This window comes from Heptranchias perlo, chromosome 21 (assembly GCF_035084215.1).
Source record: "Heptranchias perlo isolate sHepPer1 chromosome 21, sHepPer1.hap1, whole genome shotgun sequence".
NCBI lineage: Eukaryota > Metazoa > Chordata > Chondrichthyes > Hexanchiformes > Hexanchidae > Heptranchias > Heptranchias perlo.
This window is the reverse complement of record NC_090345.1, coordinates 691727-712198: the sequence shown is the minus strand read 5'-3', so window position 1 is coordinate 712198 and position 20472 is coordinate 691727. Positions and strand designations below refer to the sequence as shown.

Below are 20472 nucleotides of genomic sequence, written 5' to 3'. Positions count from 1 at the left end.
TTGGTTAGTGATAATAGCAGGAAGACGAAAGAAGAGCTTCTCCTTATGTCTGTCCCCTCTATTATTACAGCTTACAAAGGCACAAAAATTCACCATTTCAATGTCAACTGGACTACCCAAATGTACCTTCACTCAATTAACAAGCTGTACTCCAACACGCTTGTACTCCAACATGGTGCGTCACATGACCTGTGATATGTATTAGGAACACCCTATGCCAGAATTTACAGTTTAGAGTTTGAGTAGCCCACCTAAGTGAAGATTCTCAGAGTCTGCCTCTTGAGGGTTTTCAGTGTATCCTTTCACAGTAGAATCAATGTTTCACACCATTCAGCAACTGGGAGACTTGTATTCTATAACTTGAGATAAATCAGTACTTCCTAAAGTTGAAGCTTTTCAGCTGTGAAAGTAGGTGATCAGTTAGTATTTTTAATTAAAATAATGGGGCAAAAAGTGAGGGTGACCCAAAGTGGGAGCTTTGAAGCTAAGTTGTAAAGCTTTAACCCTGGTTGAATGAACTAAAATGAACTTTCAACACTAAAGCACATCACATGGAGGTGAAAAAGATGCAAAAACAAAAGTGAGGAAAATAAGCCCTTGTACCTCCCTCAGTGATTCAGTGGGGAAATGCAGCATATTATTGAGATAGAGGATCAGCCATGATCATATTGAATGGCGGAGCAGGCTCGAAGGGCCGAATGGCCTACTCCTGCTCCTATTTTCTATCTTTCTATGTTTCTATAGTACGGTTCTCAGTTATACAGATCAAAATATCTTATCTCTGACGTTTGATCTGTTCTGAGTTAGCTGACCCTACAATTGACCTCAATGTTGATAGGGAAGGGAGAGGAAAATAGGCCAGGGTTCCTGCTTCTGAGCACTATCCTGTGACTCCTGCTAGAAAGTACATGTATAAGAACATAAGAAACAGGAGCAGGAGTCGGCCATACGACCCCTCGAGCCTGCTCCGCTATTCTATAAGATCATGACTAATCGTCTACCTCAACTCCACTTTCCCGCCTTATCCCCATATGTGACATTAGGCGAGGACAGGATTGACCTTGGCCGTAATAGCCAACTGACCCCATCTGTCCAGGCTGTCAAATAATGTATAAACACCTGGTGAGCTGCCAGAGGGCTGTCCCCAATACTGGAACAGTACCAAGAATCAGGAGAGTGGAGGAGGGGTAAGGGGCCAAAATTGGCCAAAGGAAAAGGAGATGCCTCTTTGCTTGTGTTTTTCATTTGTGTTGTGGAGGAAAAGTGATTCACTTCCCTTGTTACAATTTATCAAGTAGTTGCCAGTGCGTGTAGCAGTGAATTTATTGGGATGCCTAAGGATTACTGATTTAGTTATGATACTTGGAATAAAAATAAAGCATATTTATACCTCAGTGCACATGCTGATACATGTACAGTTTATGGCTGTGCTTGAAATTAAGGAAGCAAGATGTGTTGTTGGCTCACTATAAATACTCTTGAGGATTTGTTTACATGGAACTGTGACAGGAAAGGGAGCTTAGTCCTTGAAGCAGTTACAATAGGAAATCCATCAACGTGCTACACTCCTCCAGATGTTGGCTAATGTTGCACCTTGATTACACCTCTTGCGTCACAGCTCAGTCCTTAATCTGCACTGAATTTGAATATTGTCTGGAACATGAAGTTGCTTGTTGCATTACATCAACCAAACAATTGTAATTAATCTGAATTTTAAAAAAAAGGATCCAGCTATTCTCTCTGTTGCCTTGAACTGCTGTTGATAGCGATTAAGCTTCTGTAAAGGGTTTTTTGAAATGAGGATGGGTCTTCCTCCACACATATCCCAAAGTGAGCAGGGGTTGCTTTACACAAATGCATTTATTATACTGTGTGCAAGTTATTCTATAGGGATGTAGCACATTAGTGGGGTTATGTGTGGTAATAGTGAGAGATGCCCCAAATTAACCTCACCATACAGTAATGGTGTTAGTCTTGGACTCAGAAACAATAGTGCATTTTAGTTCTAGCTGTTAAATTAAATCTTCCTATTTTGTCAGAATTGTTACTAATTTGCATGTCCTATTTGTACACAGTCACGTGATAACTACAAAGAGTGGTGCGACACTAGGCAGATCTGTTTGCTGTGCTTTCCTCCACATCCCTTCATTTTCCCATTGAGGCTAGAGAGCTTACTTTCTAACATTTACTTAACTGTTAACCAGTTCTATGCTCTGATTTGTTGCAGCCTCTTAGTCACCTTATTTGTGTACCTTCCTTGGTATAGTCATCTGAAGTGCATCATAATGTTTCTTGCAGCTATTAGAATTGAGCTAGATTGTGTGTGGAATCTGACCCATGGGCTGTGGGGTTTGATATTTGGTGATTATGTGGCCTCCTAGACTGGGCAATGGTATGCTTTTGGGCCACAGCCATTCAAACAGGCATTGATCAGAGAGGGGTGGAGTTTATTTGGGGTGTGGCACAACCAATGAATAATCATGTATTGGCTCTGATCAAGCACCACTAAAAACTGATCTGGTCATTCATTCACTTACTGTTTGTAAGATTTTGTTGTGTTCCAAAAGGCTTGCCTACGTAAGTGACTGCACTTCAAAAGGAATCCATTGGGTGTAAAGTGCTTTAGAGCATCTTGAGTGGTAAGGGGGAATGTGGGCCCATTAAAGGCAGATGCAGGTGATATTGTAATCAACAATAAGGAAGTGGCAGACTTGTTAAATAAGTACTTTATATTTATTTTTACAGTAGGGGAAGAGGACAAAATACCAGCAGTACAAGGCAGCCTAAAAATAAGTCAAGGGGAGAAACTTATTGGATTTAATACAAGTCAGAAATGGTAATGAAGAAAATAATGGGACTTAAGATAGACAAATCTCTAGGAACTGATTGTTTCCACCCCAGTGTATTAAAGAAATAGGTGAGGAAATTTCAGATGCATTAGTCATAATTTTCCAAAGCTCTCTAGATTTGGAAATTGTGCCTTTTGGATTGGAAAATTGTGAAAGTCACTTCATTATTTAAAAAGGGAAGGAGAGGGAAATCAGAAAACTACATCAGTTAACATCAGTTGTGGGGAAGTTACTGGAATCTGTGTAGGTAGTAAACAGCGAGTACATAGACAGACTGGTGAAATGGGCAGGCACATGGCAGTGAAATTTAACAGAGAGAAGTGTGAAGGGATGCATTTTGGAAGGAAGAATGAGGAGAGGCAATATAAATTAACTGGTACAATTTTAAAGGGGGTGCAGGAACAGAGAGACCTAGGGGTGAACGTAAACACATCTTTGAAGGTGGCAGGACAAGTTGAAAAGGCTGTTCTTAAAAAAAGCATACGGGATCCTTGGCTTTGTAAACAGAGGCATAGAGTACAAAAGCAAGGAAGTTATGTTAAACTTTTATAAATCGTTGGTTAGGCCTCAGCTGGAGTATTGTGCTCAATTCTGGGCACCACATTTTAGGAAGGATGTCAAGGCCTTAGTGAGGGTGCAGAGGAGATTTACTAGAATGGTACCAGGGATGAGGGACTTTAGTACGTGGAGAGACTAGAGAAGCTGGGGTTGTTCTCCTTAGAGCAGAGATGGTTAAGGGGAGATTTGATAGAGGTGTTCAAAATCATGACAGTTTTGATGGAGTAAACAAGGAGAAACTGTTTCCAGTGGCAGAAGAGCCAGTAAACAGAGAACACAGATTTAAAGTAAATTGGCAAAAGGACCAGAGGTGAGATGAGAAGAATTGTTTTTACCTAGTGAGTTGTCATGAACTGGATTGTGGAAGCAGGTTCAATAATAAATTTTAAAAGGGTATTGAATAAATATTTGAAGGAGAAAATTTTGCAGGGCTATGGGGAAAGAGCAAGGGAGTGGGACTAATTGGATAGGTCTTTCAAAGAGCTGGCACAGGAACGATGGGTCGAATGACCTCCTTCTGTGCTGTATCATTCTATGATTCTATGATTTTTTGTGTTTCTTCACCTGGAAGAAATCATAGTACAAAGGGTGGGGATATGTTTGCAAGGATTTATTGGGGCGAGGAGGTGCAGTTCCAGGGAAGTTGGCTCACGTTGGATGGTTTTGAACATAGCTGGGCTTTGTAGGAAATATTTGATTTGGAGGTGGCAGAATATGTCCTGTTGGGTGAGGTGGAATTTGTCTGCTCCTTGTTGAAAGGACACAGTCAGACCTCTGTTGAACAATTGACTTAATCTCACAAGAACATAAGAAATAGGAGCAGGAGCAGGCCATATGGCCCCTAGAGCCTGCTCCGCCATTCAGTCAGATCATGGTTGATCTTCGACCTCAACTCCACTTTCTTGCCCGATCCCCATATCCCTTGATTCCCCTCAAGACCAAAAATCTATCGATTCAGCCTTGAATATACTCAACGACTCAGCATCCACAGCCTTCTGGGGTGGTAAATTTATTATTGATGATGCCTTTGAAATTAAACTCATGATTTGAGAGTTAACCAAACTCCTTGATCTTGTGGAAGATGCTGGGAAGTGAGGTGGAAGGGTTAGTTTCGTGAAGTAGGATGTCAGCAGCAAGATGTTGTGTTGGGTTCTTTCAGCTTCTGTGGCTCTATGGCCAGCATAAGGAGACAGGGCACACCCTTGTCTTTTTTAAAAATCAACTTTTTACCTGGTCCTATGTTCTAGCCTGAATTTTAGCTTCGTTGGAAGTCTTTCATTTTGAACTTAGTTGAAAATTTTACGGAAGTTGAAATGAACAATATCATAGGGAGTTCCATTATCTGTGAAGTTCAGAAAGAAGTTGAGGATTTTATAGAGTAGAAATTTCTCTTTCTAAATATGCCTATCTGGTTCCTGTTGATTTATTGCTATAGATGTACTCCTCTATTATTTCACTGTTATTTGGGCTAATGGGCTTGTAGTTACTCAGGCAGATTTGTCACCCTGTTTAAATGTAGACTATATTTGCTTGCCTCTGGTCCTGTAGAATTTCCCTACAGCTCATTGATTACTTCATGGCCATCGCTGCTACTTCACAAATGCCCCCTAGTCTCCCATAGGGATTTGATGGTCTTATGTCCTTTAGCTTATCAACTACTATTGTTACATTGATTTCAACATTCTCTAAGGTATTGAATGTTTACATAAACTGGACCACAAGTTAGTGAATAATTCTAGAAATTTTCATAATTGCACCATTTTTATCTTGAATTTTTCTACTGCTTTTAAAATTCTGACCCCACTCTAGCCATTCCTATATATTGTAAGAATGTTTTTGTATTGCATTTATCCTATTTTTCTAATTCATGTTTTGGGTCCTCTTTGTGACTAATATTCCCTTTAACCAGCTTCAGCAAATTCCTATACCACACCGAGTCCTCTCCCTCTATTCTCCTGAAGGCTTTGTATAGTTTGTTTTTCCTTTTACCCATTTAAGTTGCCCTATTCATTAATTTTGAGGACTGCTTTTAGGTATACATTTATTTTTCTAAGAGATAATGTAATTATATAGCATATTCAATACTATAGTTTACCTATAAAGGCAAGGTCATCGACCTGAAACCTTGGGTTCAATTTTAGCCCCCAAGATCGGATGAGTTGGGGGCAGTGGGGCAGACAAAATCGATGTTTTTGGGAGCAGGCAGATGTCCCAGCTAGAACCCGCCCATTTTTGCATTAGATTCAGGCAAATCTGTGTGCGTGTGCACAGCAGTCACCAGGAAGTCTTGCCCCCACTTAAATCCGGCAGGCCGAATACTTAAAGGGGCAGTGTACCTTAAGGTACTTTATATTTTGTGTATTGGACACTTAAAATGATTTTAACCTTACCTGGGCGGCTTTCCCATCGCTTCCGATTCACGCCTGGTGAAAGCAGATGGGAAGAGCCAGATCAATGTAAAATACACTAAATAAATTAAATAAAATGACATTTTCTATTATAAAAAAAGTTAACAAACATACTTTAAAACCGATGCTGCCTGGATCCCCCCCCGCTCCGATTTCCAGTGCCTCCCTCTCCCAACGGCCAACTGTCAATCAGGCTGGCTGCCGAACGCGAAACCTGGAAAAGGCATTGATTGCGATTGCGAACTGCCTACTTCCCTTCCGGGTTTCGTACCCGAAATTCCCCCCCCCCCCCCCTCCACCGTCTCTCCTCCCACTGGCCCGTTAACTCTGTTTCTCTCTCTGTAGCCTGGCCGGCTGTATGTTTCCAGCATTTTCTGTTTTTATTTCCGATTTCCAGCATCTGCAGTATTTTCCTTTTGTTATAGTTTACCTCAACTGAAATAAACTTTCAGCAAACAGCAGTTAATGTCTTTAAATTTTCCCTCATTAATTTACCTTATTAAGACCATATGTTTTTCTCCTGCTCTTTACTGGGGTGATTACCAGAAAATGTTAAATTAATGATGGAGCTCACCAGTCCCCAGCGATCCCACAGCTAACATGTGCTGTTACTAGATCCCACTAGAAGTAACATTTTGGGTAACAAAACAATCCTATACCACATTCACAAATAATAATTCTGTTAGCACACTTCCATTTCCTGTTTATATTAGGTTTGAAGATATCGCTTATTACATTACTGCCCATGCAAATAAAAAGAAAAAAAGCTTCAAATGCTGGAAGTCTGCATGATATTAATTTAGTGATGGAATGGAGAAATCTGATTGTTCGGGGAAGTGATGATTTACGGAAAAATGTGTTCAGTTTGAGTGGAAGGGCTTTGTTTGTCTAATTCTCTGCTGTCCCCAGGTGCTTTATATTACACATTCACTTTTAAATATTTTTGTATCTCATTCGGGGAGGGGTTGGACAGAGGTCTGATGGTTGCTGGCTTGATACACAAGAACATTTGACTTAATCTTGGTTCATTGTTCCTGGGGAGTGGTTGGATGTGTGAAGTGGAGAACAACAGAAGGAGAGAGAAAAGGGAGAATAATACTGCAAGAGTGTGTGCCTAACTAATAGAAAGCAAAGAGAGAGAAACCAGCGACAGAAAATGCTGGAAACACGCAGCAGATCAGTCAGCACCTGACGAAAGGACCACACCTGAAACATTAACTCATCAGTTCTCTCCATAGATGCTGTCCCATCTGAGTAATTCCAGCATTTTCTATTTTTGTTTCAGATTTCCAGCATCTGCAGTTTTCTGCTTTTGGTTTAGGTGCAATAGTTAGGTGGATTCTGCAGAGATTGCAAGTGAGAGTCTTGATGCTTATAAGATTGTTCCAACAGTAGAACAGTGAATCTGTGTGCTATATATTAAAATGTTCTGTGAATAGGTGTTCCTAGGTTGTTCTGTTTCTTTGCTTACACTATTCTACACTTATTTTAAGAGTATCTTTTTTAAACATTTTTACAGGTTTATATTATCCAAGTAAACTGGTCAGATAACACTTCAAATATCATCTACAGACGCTATAGCAAGTTTTTCGACCTGCAGGTAATGTACTATTTTATTATGTTTAACTCTTAACTAATGGTGAGTTGCTGGCAGCTGCAGTTTCTCTGAGACTGACTCTTCAGATGTATGTTTTTAGAGAGCCTACATTTCATACTGTTTCTCAACCATCTTTAAAGAGAAGATCTGTGTACAATTAATGTATTGGTACTGAAGAAAAGTGTGGGCATTTTCCGCACCAGGCTGAATGAAGCTGAGTTCATTGAGCCCAGAGGAGCCTATCCTTTTTGATACTGAACGGGCTCAGCCACTTCTGTAATGCACAACTATTATTAGTCAAATTTGCAGATTATGCTAAACTAGAAGAATCCAGTGAATTGGAGGATGCAATTCAGAAATTACAAAATGAGTAAGTGGCCAGAACAATGACAGATGAAGTTTAATATAGACAAATATAAAGCACTACACATTGGAAGGTAAAATAGGCAACACATGTATTCCATGTATGATGTTGAAATAGCTAATGATGAAGTTGAACAAGACCGTGGCATCTCAGTAGGATTCACATTCAACGTGTCCAACAGAGCAGCAATCAACAAAGCCAATAGAATGTTAAACTACATAGCCAAAACAGTGGAGTAAAAGTCTGAGGAAGTTGTGATCCAACCGTACAGTGCTCTGGTCAGACCACATCTTGAGTACTTTGTCCAGTTCTGATCACTGCAATTCAAGTGCTGGAGGCAGTGTAGAGAAGAGCCACAAGACCGATCCCCAGTCTTAGAGGTTTCAGTTATGAGGACAGAATGGAGAAACAGACTGAAAAAAGGCTCATCATCCTTGCATGGAGATATCTAAGAGATGATCTTATAGATGTATACAAGATTGGAAAAAATAAATCCAGAAAATTACTTGAAATTAAACTGAGAGTAGAACAAGGGGGTCACAGGTTTAAACTAGTAAATGGCAAATTCAGGGCTGATAGTGGGAAGATTTTCTTCAGAGTGATCAAAACATGGAATGGACTCACAGAAAGAGCAGCGGAACCACAGGCCCTGGTATCATTTTAAGAACCAGTTGGATGCAGCAATAGGGAGACCGTAGGATCATTCTGGATTGATGAACTGAGATGGGACGTTTGGCCTCCTTGATCCAAAATTATCTTGGGAATCTTACAACACCAGGTTATAGTCCAACAAATTTATTTTAAAATCACAAGCTTTCGGAGATTATCCCCTTAGTCAGGTGAATGAGTGAAAAGGTTCTCAAATCGCATATCTTATACTAGGCTGGGACAGCATCACACCAATCAAAAGGTGTCGTTGTTATTCAAACAGGCCAGTCACGGAGAACAGCACGTCCCAGTACACTGGATATACATTGTGTCAATTACACAGACAGACAGAAAGAAACCCAAATGGCAGAGAGAGAGAGAGAGAGAGAGAATATTAAAAACATAACTTTTTTTTTTCTCCTTTTTTCCACATCAAAATTATCTTGTGATAGACACTCTCAAGAATGTAAAGCATGGAATAAGAAAAGGATATTTGGTTGATCAAATCTGCTCCTACCACAGACCATGTACATACAATTTACTCTATCATGGATTCCACCTAATTCATTTAATCTGCCGAAGGGATTTGATTTTTTCCAATCTTGTATACGTCTATAAGATCATCTCTTAGATATCTCCATGCAAGGATGATGAGCCTTTTTTCAATCTGTTTCTCCATTCTGTCCTCATAACTGTGTAAATACTCTGCAATTATCACAGTTAATCCAGTAAAATGCCACAGAAATATATACATCAATTTTTACAACTCCACTGTTCAATACTGGGCTGCTGTCCACAGAGAACATTCCCCAGCCATGCAGCAATCATTGTATATGTGGAGTGTTTGATCATTTCAGTCTATATCTATTCCTATGACTTCCAGTTCTATTCCCAAAAATACACATTTAACCAGCTCCTTTTTGAAGGAGTAAATTAAACCGGCATCCCATACTATTTCAGGGACTTGATGATTGTGTTGATTCTTTTGCACGATGCAGCCTCTATCAATCACAACCAAATTCAAGAGAGAAATATTCAATTCTGCAGTGTGACACTGAGCAGAAAGTTTGAATCAGGAGTCGTTCCAAGCACCATGTTTAAAACTAGAACCATCACCAATTTCTTGGACTGAGAGTTAAAAGTGAAAGTTTATTTTCTTTGAGTACACACAGAAAAGCCCAGTACATCTAATTTTTCCTAGTCCTTTACAGCTTTCAGAAGTTCATTGACTCCAATGTTTTCCATCTTGCTCGGTAGCACTGATTACATGTTGAAGGAGCAATTGCAGGTTTTGATGTGTCATCAAGGCCTCATTCATCAGTCTGGAATGTCCAAAGTGGAACATAGGAACAGGAGTAGGCCATTCAGCCCCTCGTGCCTGCTCTGCCATTTGATAAGATCATGGCTGATCTGTGATCTAACTCCATATACCTGCCTTTGGCCCATATCCCTTAATACCTTTGGTTGCCAAAAAGCTATCTATCTCACATTTAAATTTAGCAATTGAGCTAGTATCAATTGCCGTTTGCGGAAGAGAGTTCCAAACTTCTTCAAACTTGAGAAAACAACACCAAACATAGATGTTGTGATTGAATATTGCAACAATTAGGTTAAATTTATTATAAAGATCAAAAAAGTGAAATTTATTAGAAGTTAATACAAAATTAACAATGTAGCAAAACTGATATGCAATCGTGTGTGCTGTACCTCATACATTCCCAGTAGTCGAATTTAGAGCTGGCTATTTTAGAAATCCCTCAATGTATGCAATACTATTTTTAAGTGCGATTAACTGGTTTGGCTATGGAACTCTGAAAACTTTGATGCACTGAGAATTGCCTCTCTGACTCTTCAGATCAATAATGTTTAACAGAGTTTAAGGTCTTCTTGTTCATCAGCGGCAGAATCTGAACTATTAGTCCAGCTATGTCTGTTACATACTCAGCCAATCACGTGTCAGAACATTCAGGAGCAGTTAATATGGTTTTTTTTTTCAAACCAAAAATTAGAAAATTAGATCAGACAAAATGCTTCACGTCCATTTCCCCCCCCCCCCCCCCCCACTAAAATTGCAATCCATAGATAATGAAAATATGTGTGTTTGGAAGTTGCTGGATAGAATGGTAAAGTTGAAAAGCAATATTTTCAGCTCCCTTGATGTGGGAGAGAGAAAAAGCAGGCACTGTGCTAACAGGAAATGATCTGGAAGGGAAAGAAACTGAACTCTGAAAGCTTCTATTGATCTGAGGGGCCTTATTGGATTGGAAAGTACCAGTGCTTGGGTGCAAAGCTGCTGTGTATCTTTTGCCAGAGCAATGCAACACTGGGACATAGGAGTTAATGGTCGATATACCAGGGCAGGGATTAACAGTGTTGCATATGTATCTGTTGCCAAAGCAGTGTGACACTGGGGCAAGGGGAATTATTGGTGTTGGTGCTACAACTAAATTGAAAACTTTTGAAGGTTTACTTGTCAATCTACAATAGTGTGATGTGGACATGCCTTAGAAGAGCGTGGTTAGAATCTGGAACTCACTACCACAAGGAGAAGCTGAGGTGAATAGCATAGATGCATTTAAGGGAAAGCTAGATAAACACATGAGGGAGAACGGAATAGAAGGTTATGCTGATAGGGTTAGATGAAGAGGGGTGGGAGGAGGTTCGTGTGGAGCACAAACATGGCATGGACCAGTTGGGCCAAATGGCCTGTTTCTATGCTGTACATTTTTATGTAATTACTACAGTAAACACAGCACTGACCTCTGCACAGCAATTGTTAAAACAATAAATCTTTTTTTAAAAGGAAATATTTTAATACACATTTTGAAATGTATTCTCATTATTTACTGCCCCACGTCAAAAACACAGATGGTAGAGCCCCTGCTCACAACCCTCTATCATAGTAGGTACAGCACAGGAGGAGGCCATTCGGCCCATTGTTCCTGTGCTGGCTCTTTGAAAGAGCCATCCAATAAGTCCCATTCCCCTGTTCTTTCCCCATAGCCCTGTAATTTTTTTCCCTTCAAGTATTTATCCAATTCCCTTTTGAAAGTTACTACTGAATCTGCTTCCACCGCCCTTTCAGGCAGCACATTCCAGATCATTACAACTCACTTCGTAAAAAATCGTTTCCTCATGTCGCCTCTGGCTCTTTTGCCAATCACCTTAAACCTGTGTCCTCTGGTTACCGACCCTTTTGCCACTGGAAACAGTTTCTCCTTACTCTGTCAAAACTGTTCATGATTCTGAACACCTCATAGGAACATAGGAACAGGAGGAGGCCATTCAGCCCCTCGTGCCTGCTCCGCCATTTGATAAGATCATGGCTGATCTGTGATCTAACTCCATATACCTGCCTTTGGCCCATATCCCTTAATACCTTTGGTTGCCAAAAAGCTATCGAGCTCAGATTTAAATTTAGCAATTGAGCTAGTATCAATTGCCGTTTGCGGAAGAGAGTTCCAAACTTCTACCACCCTTTGTGTGTAGAAATGTTTTCTAATCTCACTCCTGAAAGGTCTGGCTCTAATTTTTAGACTGTGCCTCCTACTCCTAAAATCCCCAACCAGCGGAAATAGTTTCTCTCTATCCACCCTATCTGTTCCCCTGAATATCTTATAAACTTCGATCAGATCACCCCTTAACCTTCGAAACTCTAGAGAATACAACCCCAATTTGTGTAATCGCTCCTCGTAATTTAACCCTTGAAGTCCGGGTATCATTCTAGTAAACCTACGCTGCACTCCCTCCAAGGCCAATATGTCCTTCCGAAGGTGCGGTGCCCAGAACTGCTCACAGTACTCCAGGTGCGGTCTAACCAGGGTTTTGTATAGCTGCAGCATAACGTCTGCCCCCTTGTACTCTAGTCCTCTGGATATAAAGGCCAGCATTCCATTAGCCTTATTGATTATTTTCTGCACCTGTTCATGACACTTCAATGATCCATGTACCTGAACCCCTAAGTCCCTTTGGACATCCACTGTTTTTAACTTTTTACCATTTAGAAAGTACCCTGTTCTATCCTTTTTTTGATCCAAAGTGGATGACCTCACATTTGCCTACATTGAATTCCATTTGCCACAGTTTTGCCCATTCACCTAATCTATCAATATCTCTTTGTAATTTTATGTTTTCATCTACACTGCTTACAATGCCACCAATCTTTGTGTCATCGGCAAACTTAGATATGAGACTTTCTATGCCTTCATCTAAGACGTTAATAAATATTGTGAAAATTGAGGCCCCGTGACAGATCCCTGCGGGACTCCACTAGTCACATCCTGCCAATATGAGTACCTTCCTATTATCCCTACTCTCTGTCGCCTTTCGCTCAGCCAACTTCCTAACCAAGTCCGTACTTTTCCCTCGATTCCATGGGCTTCTATCTTAGCTAACAGTCTCTTATGTGGGACTTTATCAAATGCCTTCTGGAAGTCCATATAAATAACATCCATTGACATTCCCCTGTCCACTACTTTAGTCACCTCTTCAAAAAATTCAATCAGGTTTGTCAGGCACGACCTACCTTTCACAAATCCATGCTGGCTCTCTCTGATTAACTGAAAATTCTCGAGGTGTTCAGTCACCCTCTCCTTAATTATAGACTCCAGCATTTTCCCCACAACAGATGTTAGGCTAACTGGTCTATAATTGTTTCCCTCCTTTCTTTAAAAGCGGAGTGAAATGTGCAATTTCCCAATCTAGAGAACTTTGAAAGATTATAGTTAGGGCATCCGCAATGTGCTCACCTACTTCCTTTAAAACCCTGGGATGGAAACCATCTGGTCCTGGGGATTTGTCACTCTTTAATGCTATTATTTTCTTCATTACTGTTGCTTTACTTATGTTAATTTTATCGAGTCCCTGTCCCCGATTCAATATAAGTTTTCTTGGGATTTCCGGCATGCTATCCTCTTTTTCTACTGTAAATACTGACGCAAAGTAATTGTTCAACATGTCCGCCATTTCCCCATTGTCAATGACAATATCCCCACTTTCAGTTTTTAAGAGGCCAACACTGCTCCTGACCACCCTCTTTTTCCTAATATAACTATAAAAGTTCTTCGTATTGGTTTTGATATCCCTTGCGAGTTTCTTTTCATACTCTCTTTTTGTAGCCCTTACCATCTGTTTTGTGACCCTTTTTTGATCTTTGTATCTTTCCCATTCGCCAGGATCTGTGCTATTTTTTGCCTTTTTGTATGCGCTTTCCTTATATCTTATACTGTCCCTTACCTCTTTAGTTGTCCATGGCTGTTTTTTTTGGCAAGTAGAGTTCTTGCCCCTCAGGGGTATAAACTGATTCTGTATCACGTTAAATGTTTCTTTAAACATTTCCCACTGATCATCAGTCGTTTTACCCTTTAACAGATTTGCCCAGTTTACTGTGGACAGTCTCTGTCTCATCCCATTGAAGTCGGCCTTACCCAAGTCTAGAATCTTCGCAGCTGATTCACTTTTTTCCCTTTCAAACACTACATTGAACTCGAATCTATCAAATCTCCTCTTAACCTTCTCTGCTCTAAGGAGAACAACCCCAGCTTCTCCACGTAACTGAAGTCCCTCATCCCTGGAACATTCTAGTAAATCTTTTCTGCACCCTCCCTAAGGCCTTGTCATCCTTCCTAAAGTGAGGAGTCCATTACTGAACATAATACTCCAGCTGAGGCCTAACCCGTGTTTTATAAAGGTTTAGCATCTTCCTTGTTTTTGTACTCTATGCCTCTATTAGTAAAGCCCTGGAACCCATATTTTTTTTAACAGCCTTCTCAACTTGTCCTGCCACCCACAAAGACTTGTGTTCCTGCACCCCCTTTAAAATTGTACCATTGAGTTTATATTGCCTCTCCTCATTCTTCCAATCAAAATGCATCACTTCGCACTTCTCTGTGTTAAATTTCATTTGCCATGAGTCTGGCGCAGCGAGGTGTAATAATGGAATACAATGCCTAAAGGGTGGTGGAAGCAGATTCAATAGTAACTTTCAAAAGGGAATTGGATAAATACTTGAAGGTTATAAGGCCTACAGGAAGGATAGGGAAACTGGTACAGGGAGAGGAGTAGCCTTAGTGATTAGGGATGAAATAACTTCAATGATAAGAGAGGCTATAACGATAGGTAAGCAGGCAGTGGAGACTTTATGGGTAGAATTAAGAAATAGAAAAGGAATTAAGACTCTAATGGGAGTTATGTATATGCCCCCTGGTACAACATAAGAACATAAGAAATAGGAGCAGGAGTACACCATACAGCCCCTCGAGCCTGCTCTGCCATTCAATCAGATCATGGCTGATCTTCGACCTCAATTTCACTTTCCCGCCTGATCCCCATATCCCTTGATTCCCCGCGAGTCCAAAAATCTAGCCAAAGATTCACAACCCTCTGCGTGAAGAAATTCCTCCTCATCTCAGTCTTGAATGGCTGACCCCTTGTTCTGCCACTTAACTGCAGTAGCAGCTGTGAAGTAGCAGAACATATAAATGCAGAGATTAGACAAGCATGTAGCAAAGGCAGGGTGGTTTTAATGGGGGATTTTAACTTTCATGTTGATTGGGATAAGCAGACGAGCTTGTGTCAGAAAGCTAGCGAATTTCTTGTGTGTTCAGGGCAGCTTTCCACAACAATATGTCCAACAACCAACAAAGTGACAGGCTATATTAGATTTAATAATGAGTAATGAGCCAGATTTAGTTAACAACCTAATGGTGCATAAACATTTATCTAATAGTGATCATAATAAGATTGAGTTCAACATTGTGTTTGAAAGGGAGAAACCTGTATCAGCTACTAAGATTCTAAATTTAGGTAAAGCTGACTTCAACGGGCTGAGACAGAGACTGTCCACAGTAATCTGGAAAAATAGCAATGGGATAGTAATATAAGGGCAAAGAGGGGGAGGAATTTTTGAAGTGTGTTCAGGAGAACTTTCTTGACCAGTACGTTTCTGGCCCAATGAGAAAGGAGACATTGCTGGACTTGGTTCTAGGGAATGAGGCTGGCCATGTGGAGCAAGTGTCAGTGGGGGAACATTTAGGGAACAGCTATCATAGTATCATAAGGTTTAGATTAGCTATGGAAAAGGACATGGACCATTCTAAAGTAAAAATAATCAATTGGAGGAGGGCCAATTTCATTGGGATGAGAACAGATCTGGTCCGGGTAAATTAGAATCAAAGATTGGCAGGCAAAACTGTAATTGAACAGTGGGCGGCGTTTAAGGAGGAGATGGTTCAGGTACAGTCTCGGTACATTCCCACGAGGGAGAAAGGTAGGGCAACTAAAGCCAGAGACCCCTGGATGACAAAAGAGATAGAGAGTAAGATGAAGCAGAAAAAAGGGGCGTATGACAGATATCAGGTTGATAACACAAGTGAGAACCAGGTAGAATATAGAAAGTTCAGAGGGGAAGTGAAAAAGCAAATAAGAGGGGCAAAGAGAGAGTATGAGAATAGACTGGCAGCAAACATAAAAGGGAATCCAAAAGTCTTCTATAGGCATGTAAACAGTAAACGGGTAGTAAAAGGAGGGGTGGGGTCGATCAGGGACCAAAAAGGAGATCTACTCATGGAGGCAGAGGGCATGGCCGAGGTACTAAATGAGTACTTTGCATCTGTCTTTACCAAGGAAGAAGATGCTGCCAAAGTCTCAGTAAAGGAAGATGTAGTTGAGATACTGGATGGGCTAAAAATTGATAAAGGAGAGGTACTGGAAAGGCTGGCTGTACTTAAAGTAGATAAGTCACCTGGTCCGGATGGGATGCATCCTAGGTTGCTGAGGGAAGTAAGGATGGAAATTGTGGCGGTACTGGGCATAATCTTCCAAACATCCTTAGATACGGGGGTGGTGCCAGAGGACTGGAGAATTGCAAATGTTACACCCTTGTTCAAAAAAGGGTTTAAGGATAAACCCAGCAACTACAGGCCAGTCAGTTTAATCTTGGTGGTGGGAAACTTTTAGAAACGATAATCTGGGACAGAATTAGCGGTCACTTGGACAAGTGTGAATTGACTAGGGAAAGCCAGCACGGATTTGTTAAAGGCAAATTGTGTTTAACTAACTTGATAGAGTTTTTTGATGAGGTAACAGAGAGGGTAGATGAGGGCAATGCGGTTGATGTGGTGTATATGGACTTTTAAAAGGCGTTTAATAAAGTGCCACATAATTGGCTTGTCATGAAGATTGAAGCCCATGGAATAAAGGGGGCAGTAGCAGCATGGATACAGAATTGGCTATGTAACAGGAAACAGAGTAGTGGTGAACGGTTGTTTTTCAGACTGGAGGGAGGTGTACAGTGGTGTTCCCCATGGGTCGGTACTAACACCACTGCTTTTCTCTATATATATTAATTACTTGGACTTGGGTGTACAGGGCACAATTTCCAAATTTGCAGATGATACAAAACTTGGAAGGGTAGTGAACAGTGAGGAGGATAGTGACAGGCTGGTGGAATGAGTGGACACGTGTCAGATGAAATTTAATGCAGAAAAATGCGAAATGATATATTTCGGTAGGAAGAATGAGCAGAGGCAATATAAACTAGAGGGCACAATTCTAAATGGGATGCAGAAACGGAGAGATCTGGGGGCCTATGTGCACAAATCATTGAAAGTGACAGGGCCGGTTGAGAAAGCAGTTAAAAAGCATACGGGATCCTAGGTTTGATAAATAGAGGCATAGAGTACAAAAACAAGGCAGTCATAATGAACCTTTATAAAACACTGGTTCGACCACAACTGGAGTATTGTTTTTTTTTCATTCGTTCACGGGATGTTGGCGTCGCTGGCGAGGCCAGCATTTATTGCCCATCCCTAATTGCCCTTGAGAAGGTGGTGGTGAGCCGCCTTCTTGAACCGCTGCAGTCCGTGTGGTGACGGTTCTCCCACAGTGCTGTTAGGAAGGGAGTTCCAGGATTTTGACCCAGCAACAATGAAGGAACGGCGATATATTTCCAAGTCAGGATGGTGTGTGACTTGGAGGGGAACGTGCAGGTGGTTTTGTTCCCATGTGCCTGCTGCTCTTGTCCTTCTAGGTGGTAGAGGTCGCGGGTTTGGGAGGTGCTGTCGAAGAAGCCTTGGCGAGTTGCTGCAGTGCATCCTGTGGATGGTACACACTGCAGCCACAGTGCGCCGGTGGTGAAGGGAGTGAATGTTTAAGGTGGTGGATGGGGTGCCAATCAAGCGGGCTGCTTTGTTGTGGATGGTGTCGAGCTTCTTGAGTGTTGTTGGAGCTGCACTCATCCAAGCAAGTGGAGAGTATTCCATCACAGTGTCCAGTTCTGGGCACCGCACTTTAGGAAAGATGTGAAGGCCTTGGAGAGAGGGTGCAGAAAAGATTTACTAGAATGATTCCAGAGATGAGGGACTTTAGTTAAGTGGATAGACTGGAGAAGCTGGGGTTGTTCTCCTTGGAACAGAGATGGTTGAGAGGAGATTTGATAGAGGTATTTAAAATCATGAAGGGTCTAGACAGAGTAGATAGAGAGAAACTGTTCCCATTGACGGAAGGGTCAAGAACCAGAGGGCATAGATTTAAGGTGTTTGGCAAAAGAACCAAAGATGACATGTTGCATAAAGAAGTATTTGCTCGACTGGTTAGGATCTGCAATGCACTGCCGGGGGGGGGGTGGTGGAGGCAGATTCAGTCGTGGCTTTCAAAAGGGAACCGGATAAGTACTTAAAAGGAAAAAATTTGCAGGGCTACAGGCATGGGGCGGGCTAATGGGACAAGCTGGATTACTCTTTCATAGAGCTGGCATGGTCTCGATGGGTCAAATGGCCTCCTCCCGTGCTGTTACCTTTCTATGATTCTCTGAAATCTGTTCGTGAGTAAAATGACAGATCAGTGGGAGGTGTTCAAAAATGAATTTAAAACGTGATAACGAACCGGTTTAAACCCCAACGGGGCAAGAGCTCTACTTGTCAAAAATAAACAGCCATGAACAACAAAAGAGGTAAAGGACAACATAAAACTGAAAGAAAAAGCATACAAAAATGGAAAAAATAGCACATATCCTATCGACTGGGAAAGATACAAAGAACATGAAAAGGTGACATAACAGATAGTAAGAGCTACAAAAAGAAACTTGCAAGTGATATCAAAATCAACTCAAATTTTTTACTATTATATTAGCAAAAAGAGGGTGGTCAAGAGCAATGTGGGCCCCCCTAAAAACTGATAATGGTGATATTGTAAATGAAAATAAGGAAAGGGTGGACATGTTAAATAATTACTTTGCTTCAGTATTTACAGTAGAGGAAGAGGATAGCATGATGGACACACCAAGGAAACTAATTTTGAATCAGGGACAGGAACTCAGCATAATTAATGTAAGCTAATTAACAGTAATGAAGAAAATAATGGTAGTTAAGAGTGACAAATCCCCAGGACCAGATGGTTTCCATCCCAGGGTTTTAAAGGAAGTAGGTGAGAACATTGCAGATGCCCTAACTATAATTTTCCGAAGTTCTCTCGATTCAGGAACCACTCCTTTAGATTGGAAAATTGCACATCACTCTGCTATTTAAGAAAGGTGAGAGAGGAATACCAGGGAATTATAGACCAGTTAGCCTAACATCTGTTGGGAAATTACTAGAGTCTATAATTAAGGAATAGAGTGACTGAACATCTTGAAAATTTTCATCTGATCAGAGAGATCCAGCGTGGATTTGTAAAGGGTAGGTCTTGCCTGATGAACCTGATTGAATTTTTTTTTGAAGAGGTGAGTAAAGTAGTGGACAGAGAATGTCCGTGGATGTTGAGTACTCCTCTCTGAGCAGATCTTGACCTTGAGACCCACTTCCTGCTCTACAATCCTATTCCTACTAAACTACTGATCACCCAACTTCCCTTCCTGGCCTTCATGTTTGCTGATATTGTAAACAGCTCCCTCTCGTCAGGTACTTTCTGCCATTATCAACCCCTCCTCATATACCCACCCTTGACCCTATTGCCCATCTCCAACCTTCCTTTCCTCTCAAATTCATCAACGTGTTGTCACCTCCCAAATCAGTGCCTATCTTTCCAGCAACTCCATGTTTGAACTTCTCCAATTAGGTTTCCGCCCCTGCCACAGCATTGAAACGTCCCTAATCAGAGTCACAAATGAAATGCTCTGTGACTGTGACCGTGGTGCACTATCCTTTCTCATCCTTCTCGACCTGCCTGCAGCCTTTGACATGGTTGACTATACCATCCTCCTCCAATGCCTCTCAGCTGAGTGGGATTTCCCTCACCTGCTTCTATTCCTATCTATCCAGTCGCAGCCAGAGAATCTCCTGCAACGGCTTCTCTTCCCACCCCCATATCGTTATCTCTGGAGTCCCCCAAGGATCTATCCTTGGTCCCCTCCTATTTCTCATCTACATGTTGCCCCTCAGCGACATCATCTGAAAACACATCAGGTTCCACATCTACGCTGACGACACCCAACTCTACCTCACGACCCCTCCACAGCCTGTGTTCTCAGACTGCTTGTCCGACATCCAGTCCTGGATGAGCTGAAATTTCCTCCAATTAAATATGGAGCAGACCAAAGCCATTGTCTTTTGCCCCGGCCACAAACTCCGTTACATAGCCACAGATTCCATCTCCCTCCCTGGCCGCTGTTTCAGACTGAAGCAGACTGTTCGCAGCCTCGGCGTCCTATTTGACCCTGAGCTGAGCTGCTGACCCCACATCCTCTCAATCACAACGACTGCCTACTTCTGCTTTCGTAATATCCATTACCGCCCCGTCTCAGCCCATCTGATGCTGAAACCCTCTTTCATGTTTTTGTTATCTCCAGATTAGACTATTCCAATTCTTTCCTGGCTGGCCTCCCATCTTCCCTCCTCCGTAAACTCCAGCTTATCCAAAACTCTGCTGCCCGTATCTTAACTTTCACCAAGTCCCATTCATCCATCGCCACCATCTAGGCCCCAAGCTCTGGAATTCTCTCAGTGAACCTCTCCTCCCCTCCACCTCTCTCTGCTGCTTTAAGACCCTCCTAATAACTCCTTCTTTGGCTCGGTGTCAGTTTTTGTCTGATTATGCTCCTGTGAAGTGCCTTGG

At 41.5% G+C, this 20472-nt stretch overlaps 1 protein-coding gene across 2 annotated transcripts in view; it reads left to right on the top strand.

Annotated features, from left to right (window-relative positions):
* sh3pxd2aa (SH3 and PX domains 2Aa) overlaps positions 1–20472 on the top strand; it is a 594706-nt gene that overhangs the window by 69973 nt on the left and 504261 nt on the right. For both annotated transcript variants that reach the window (XM_068001935.1, XM_068001933.1), the window contains exon 2: positions 7335–7415. In XM_068001935.1, the coding sequence (XP_067858036.1) occupies positions 7335–7415 (81 nt within the window). The remainder of the gene's footprint in view (positions 1–7334; positions 7416–20472) is intronic.